The sequence below is a fragment of the Otolemur garnettii genome, unplaced genomic scaffold (genome assembly GCF_000181295.1).
Source record: "Otolemur garnettii isolate 467f Iridium unplaced genomic scaffold, OtoGar3 scaffold00145, whole genome shotgun sequence".
In the NCBI taxonomy this organism is placed as follows: Eukaryota; Metazoa; Chordata; class Mammalia; order Primates; family Galagidae; genus Otolemur; species Otolemur garnettii.
In genome coordinates, this window is record NW_003852540.1 from 1,173,948 (window position 1) to 1,180,645 (window position 6,698).

Below are 6,698 nucleotides of genomic sequence, written 5' to 3' on the forward strand. Positions count from 1 at the left end.
CTTGAGCCACAGGTGCCGAGCCTAGAAGTTCAATTTGTATTTCTTTCAAATATGCCTATTATTGTTTTGTGGGATTTTATTCTCTCCTTTACTCACTTTCAATTAATTTATTTTATAGTTTCTATATTATAGTTCTGTTATCTGAACTTCTTGAAAGCTGCAGGTTATGTCTGTAACTCTAACCCAAGGTGGATTGTTTCCTTGTGTTTTTAGTTTTGGATTATGAATTTCTATTTGCTGTAAAAATCCCCTATGACCTAGTTTGAGGCTATGTAACCTCCAGAGGAATTCCGTAGTAAATTTTTTCTGCCAAATATCTCTATGTTTATATTAATTCTTTTGCTTGGGGGTTGCTAAACTGTGAGGCTAATGTAAATGTAAACCCCAAACACAAGAATGGTATGGACTTGTGATTTTGAGTTTTGACTCCAGCCCAAGGTAAAAAAGCTTCCATGTCACTTGCCTGTTCTGATTAACTGATTCTTTTCTTTTAGCCATCATAATTTAGCCTTAAAGTTCCCAGCTTTATGTAGGAGAAACAGAGTCTTACTTCCAATTTCCCACCTCTGTGTATGGGCGTTTCTCTCATCCGAGCCCCTAGTCATAAGATTGACCCCTTATCTCCCATAACCCAAGTATCAGCTCATATGCTTAACTAGCATCTTAGCCCATTTGTGTTGCTATAACAGAATGCTACCAACAGGGTAATTATAAAGAATAGACATTTATTTCTTACAGTTCTGGAAGCTGAGAAGTCCGAGATGCAGGTGCCAGCATGTTGTCTTAAGGGCCTTCCTGCTATATTCTAGCATGGCAGAAGGGCAAGCTAGAATAATGGCCTAAATTCTACTAACGAGAGTCCTCATGGCCTAATCACCACCGAAAGGCCCTACCGCTCATACTATCATATTGGCCACACCTGAATTTTGGAGGGAACACATTCAAACCAGTCTCAGGCCTTCATTCCTGGAATGCAAAGTGTTCTTTCTTTCCTGCAAAGTCAGCTAGAAACTTAAATGGAATGTTTGCCATACTTTATCCAGCATCTCTAAGAGTTTATAGTGGGAGGTTTTTGTGTTATCTCGTCTACTGTATTGTCCAACCATGAAAGCTGAAGTCATTTTTTTATTTGCAGGAAAATTCAATCTGTCCAAACTCAGAGTTTGAGAAACATTTTCCAGATGGAGAGCCCACAATTCCTCCTCCATCTCTCCCAAGTCAGGCTGCTGAAAATCAAACCTCCACAGCAGAGGAAGTTGTCCGTCCAAAGACAAAAAACATAAACAGATGTCTTCTTTCTGGAAGTTCATCAAAGCCTGCATCAAGTGGCAAAAACAAAACTGGGGATCTGCCTCCGAAGTCTGAGTTCAAGACCAGGACCCCCTCCTCTGTAGAAGAAAATGAGACGGCCTATGACATTCTGAGGAGTTGCTCGCAGTGTGGTATTCTACTTCCCCTGCCCACCCTAAATCAACATCAGGTACTGTTCTGTCCTGTCTGGTCTGGGAACGGCTTGAACGGTGGCAGAGAAATGGAGTACCTGCGGGATGTTTGCAAATGTTGTGGCTGGAAGAGCCCTTCCCTGTCCCCCGTTCTCTGTGTGCCCAAACGCACTCCCTCTTAGTACTTACCACCGAGTTTATCTGCATCACCTCCCAGAGATAGGGTTACCTTTGAAGATAGATAGAACTAAATGTCTCACCTCTGAGTCTCTACCTTCAAACCCAGGGACTGACACACAGCAAATGCTTCAAAATTGTTGAGTAGATGAGTGAAGCAGGGGTTACCCAGTCTGTCTCTCTCTCTCTCTCTCTCTCTCTCACTCTCTGTCTCTTTCTCAGTGTTGATATGGCACCTGAGGCCCAGAGATCAGAAGTGTCTTGGTCAAGATCCCAGGTTAGTTGGTGTCTTACCTCCAGTAAGTAGACCAAGGTTTGCATCAAGCAGCTCAGGGTTTTTTGGCCATCTCCCTGAATATCCTGGCTTTTACATCCTAGATTATTTTCTAATAATAATAAAAAATAGCATTAGAGGTAGTTAACCATTGTGTGCCAGTTACAATGCAAAGCTCTTTACAAATGGTTCATCTTCATTGCAAACCACAGGCACGGATTTTATCCCCACTTTACAGATGAGGAAACTGGACAGATAGAATAGCTTCCCAAGAGCTATTTAATTAAACAAGAGCAGGCTCTAGCCTGGAAGCCACATGTATATCACTACAAAGTTTATAATGTTGACCTCCAGTCTGGATCCCTAACTTTAATTTTTTTTTCCCTATATGATGTTTTCCGAAATACAAAAGTACTAGATTTTGTTGTAACTAGTTGACATAATACCACAAAAGGAAGTACAAAAGCAAAGCTAACCATGCCCTTTTCCCTTCCCATGAGATACCAATTTCCACAGCCTTGGGGACATCTGTTTAAAACTTTGTCTTGGTGTCCTCAGAGCTGAATGAGTACATACAGGGTTTGAATCATTTCTTTCCCGCACATATTATCTTCCTGTACTCACTACTCTGCCATTTACCTATTCCACGTAATATACCGGTATGACGCACACTCCTTTCAAAAAGGTAGACCTAAATCTTTATTCTTTATGCATTTGTATATTTGCATAAGCATACAGTTTTACAAAAATGGGCTAATTTCATATTTGCTGGGGGTGCCATTAGTGCCATTTTCCCTTGCCTCCCACAATTTCCTATTTTTCCTTCCATACTTTTCTCCATCCCTATATAACAAAGTTGCCAGATTTAGCAAATAAAAACACAGGACACTCACCCAGATTTATTTGAATTTTAGAGAAACAAAGAACTTTTTCTTTTTAGTGTAAGTATGTCCCATGCAATGACTCTGTTTCACTAAAATTAAAATTTAATTGGAAATTCTGCATTTGGGGGGCAACTTTATTATATAACCACATACAAACATACACATTTAGAATCTTATTATAGATTCTATTAAAGAAAAGTGCTTTATATCTTAATGTTATGATTCAGCAACATCCACAGAAATCCCTCCAATTCAAACAATATGGGCTCATTTTTTTTTTAATAGCTGCATAAAAGTCCACAGTGTGGGGTTGTGAGTGTTCTCTGTACCCCGATGGTGGCGGCTCCTCTATTAATGCTGTCCCCAGCCTCCCATACCCCTCCTGGCTCAGTGGGCTCTATGACTTTCCGAAGCCATCATCACACCCTCTGGACCCCAGTGGCTCAGGGCTTGCCCTGGGGAAGGGTGGACAGCATATCCAGAGACATCCCAGAAACTAGTACTTTCCACTTTAAATGTAACAAACTTTTAAAATTTCCACTTCTTTAGGAGAAATGCTGGCGGTTAGCTTCATCAAAGTGAGGAATTCCAGCTTGATTTGGAAAAAAAAGGTACTTCCAATTTAAATCTCATTTTTCCTTTAAACTGCTGAAATAAGAAAAAATCATGCACTGATTTAAAACAAACCCAATAAAGAAAAAAAAAAATCCCTCTCTTCTTTCTAGCTGAACAAAAACCGTGGGCGCTTCAAAACGCAGCAGTGATGTGGCACCAAGCCTGTCTGTCCACCCGGCCGCTCTTTCTTGCTTGGCTTTTCGTCCCCAGTGTCCCGCCTAACGTTGCGTCTGTGATGGTTACATCGCATTTTTAACACGGGCCCTCCTGCTGACTTTCTGTGGTGGTCTTGTGTGAAGAGACAGGTTGTATTTCTTGCGATTTAAAAAGAAAGGTTTGGCCTCACTATTTTCCTTTTTTTTTTTTTTTTTTTTTTTTGGAACAGAGATATTGGTTTACCCAACGGCTACAGAGAAAAAAATACTCCAGTTCTTCAGCCTGAGATTTCTCAGTAAGCCTCTGGCCCAGACCCCTAACAGTTCCCAGCTTTGTCCCTGAAAAGTAAAAAGCACCTTCCCTGAAAGTTTCTTGTCTGCCTTTATTTGTATTCCATTCTGAGTTTTCGGGGTAAGGGATGACAGCAGTACTCAGGAGAAGGGGAGCGACAGAACTGAAGACATGGGAAGAGGGAGGGATAGAGAAACGAGGTGGGCGGCGGGCCGGGCCAGGAGAAGCTCCAAGGGCGGCTTAGACGGCTCCAGGCAGGGAGGGCGGCTGGGGAGCCCACAGAAGGAAATAGAACGCTCCTACCTTTCTGCCTGGGCTTTGCGGAGACCAGCTCAGGGAAGGGAAAGGCCAAGGAAGACGAAGGCTCCCGACCCTTCTGAAACAGGAAAGGCTGCGCGGTTCTCCAGCTGGGTTCGGGTCAGGTCCGCTAAGGCTATCCTGCCGGTGCCTAGTCAAAGGAGAGGAAAGCGGAGCCCAAGGGCTGACTGCACTGCGGTGGTTTCCAAAGGAGAAACCTGGCCGACCCCTAGGGAAAAGGGGAGGATTGAGCGGGCCAGAGCCCCAAGTTCTGAGCAGAACCTGTTCCTCGAAGGCAAGGGGGCAGGGCAGGGGCCATGCCCATCCTCACCTGGAGCGCGGATCGAACCTCTTGCCTCCCAGCCCCGGCCGGGGCGCCTTCCGGGACGGTCTGCACCGGAGCCCTTCTCGCCCTCTGCGCGAGCGATCTGTCATCTGGCAACTCCGCACCCGCTGCGGATGAGCAGAGTCCCGCACGCGTGTGGCCGCGCGTCACAAAGGCGGCCCGGTGCTTGGCGTCGTTCCTGGGCGAGGGCCAGGCGCGGACCCCAGGCGCTCGCGAAGTTGGCGTCGGAGCAGCGGCGGCGCGGGAGGAGCAGGCAGACGCGCTCCGGGTCCCTGCAGCCCAGATCGGGCGCCTCCAGCGGGTAACGCGCGAGCGCCGGCCGCCGCGGCACCCGCGCGGGGCGGGGCGGGGGCAGGCTAGGGTGGCGGTGGGACTCCCGCAGGGCCGCGCGGGGAGAGGAGGGACCCTGGTCACCTGCCTCCACCCCTGTCCCGGGTGATAGGACATCCTTAGCTTTCCTTCCCGGATGGGCAGCTGTGTGAGCTGGTGGACCAAGCCTAGGTTTGGGAATCCTAGCCTGGGTTTGAATGTCACCGCTCTGTTTACTATATGCTCTCGCCAGGAAGCCTTAGGAACCTTCCAGCACCCCCGTTTCCGCATTTGTAAAATGGGTGAGTTCACATCATCCTCACAGGCTGGGATGTTGCAGAACATCCTTGGCACCAACTAATAGCCAACGCTTGCATAGCACTGACCCTGTGCTGGGCACAGTCCTGCTGCTTTCAGTACATCTGCTCATTTAATCCTCCCAACACCAGGAGAAAGGTACGATTTCTACCTTTATTTACAGACGTGAGGACTGAGGCATGAAGAAATTAACTTGTTGAAGGCCACAAAAGAGCAGCTAGGATCCAGCCCCTAAGCTACACTGGCTTAGATGAGGGCTCCGGGCAATAACTTTTCCAGCCCACCAGACCTATTCTTCCAACCCCACCCCTTACAGCCTCCGCGTCTGATGATTCTTCTGACTTAGGAGCTTGCTAGAGCTAGCGGTTTAGTTTAGCTTTTGTATTGGTTTAGCTTTTCTGGAGCACCTTCCAGGAGCTCTGCTCAGAGCCAGTGCTGTGGAGGGCCCTTGCCTGGAGCAGTTTACAAGTGATTGAAAAGACATCCTTATTTCTTCACTTGTCAAATATTCAAATGCTTTCTCAAAAGCAGAATGAGGATGTCACTATCAAGGGGTGTGTGAGTCCCATGGGAGAGAAAGGCAAGGACACAAATTATATGAAGGTGCAGACCCTGGGCATTGGAGACCAAGGAAGGGGAAGGTTGAATATGGAGATACTGGCTGGGAACTAACTGGGGCCCTGTGTCTTGGGTCAAGGCAGGGCGCTGTGAAATTCCTTAGGGAAATCTGTCCAGATGTAGAGATGGGAGGGCCAGCTGGATGGGGAAGGGAAGAGAAGGGGTAGTAAGGACAAAGGCCTGAAGAAATCCCTAGAAGACCCACGCACTAGTTCACTGGGTCATGCTTGTTCCACTGAGCGTTGGAGGGAACAGTAGAGAGGATGGAGGGCAGGCAATAGATAGATGCGTGGGTGGAATGTACGTAGAGCCATATGAACGAATCCTACAAACATTAAATACACGTTTGCAAGTTGACATACAAACAAAACAATGCACATCAAACACATATGCAAAATAGTTGCATATGGGAAGGATGGAATGGACAGACAGAAGGCTAAAAGGGAATAAATGAACAAATCAAACCAGAGTGGGGTCTTGCACAGACAAATAATCTCTGTCCTGACTTAAGATACATGATTAACTTATCCCTCTGCACCTCCTGAGGCCCAAAAAGCGGAGGTAGGAAAAGTACAGAAAGAGTTAACATGTCTAAGTTCTAGTCTGGGCCCCGTTACTAACTTGCTGTGTGACCACAGGCAAGTGCCTTCACCTCTCTGAGCTTCAGTGTCCATCCTCAAAGAAGTCAATTCTCAGATCTCTTTCTACCCCTGCAATTTTATAAGACATGATCAGTAATCATAATTTTCTTGGTAAAGTAGCCAATACAAGATTTATGGAGTGGTAGAGCTTGAATCTTGAGGAATGGGACCTTGGGAGAAGCAAAGAAAACAAAGGGGCTCGGCGCCTGTGGCTCAAGCGGCTAAGGCGCCAGCCACATACACCTAAGGTAGCGGGTTCGAATCCCCAGCCCAGGCCTGCCAAACAACAATGATGGCTGTAACCAAAAAATGGCCAGGCGTTGTGGCGGG

General features: G+C 46.6%; 2 protein-coding genes across 3 annotated transcripts in view; both read left to right on the top strand.

Annotated features, from left to right (window-relative positions):
• XAF1 (XIAP associated factor 1) overlaps positions 1-3,915 on the top strand; it is a 20,288-nt gene extending 16,373 nt beyond the window's left edge. The window contains exons 8-11 of one of the 2 annotated variants that reach the window (XM_023518739.1): positions 1,136-1,480; positions 1,842-1,896; positions 3,327-3,388; positions 3,503-3,517. In XM_023518739.1, coding sequence (XP_023374507.1) covers positions 1,136-1,480; positions 1,842-1,847 — 351 coding nt within the window. In that variant the 3' untranslated portion in view covers positions 1,848-1,896; positions 3,327-3,388; positions 3,503-3,517. Of the gene's footprint in view, positions 1-1,135; positions 1,481-1,841; positions 1,897-3,326; positions 3,389-3,502; positions 3,518-3,777 lie in introns of those variants that run through there. The other variant, XM_023518738.1, reaches the window with a different exon arrangement.
• Positions 3,916-4,698: 783 nt separating this feature from the next.
• The window catches only part of FBXO39 (F-box protein 39), a 6,977-nt gene continuing 4,977 nt past the window's right edge, over positions 4,699-6,698 (top strand). The window contains exon 1 of the mRNA XM_003799039.2: positions 4,699-4,735. The gene's annotated coding sequence lies outside the window, so the exon portion shown is untranslated. The remainder of the gene's footprint in view (positions 4,736-6,698) is intronic.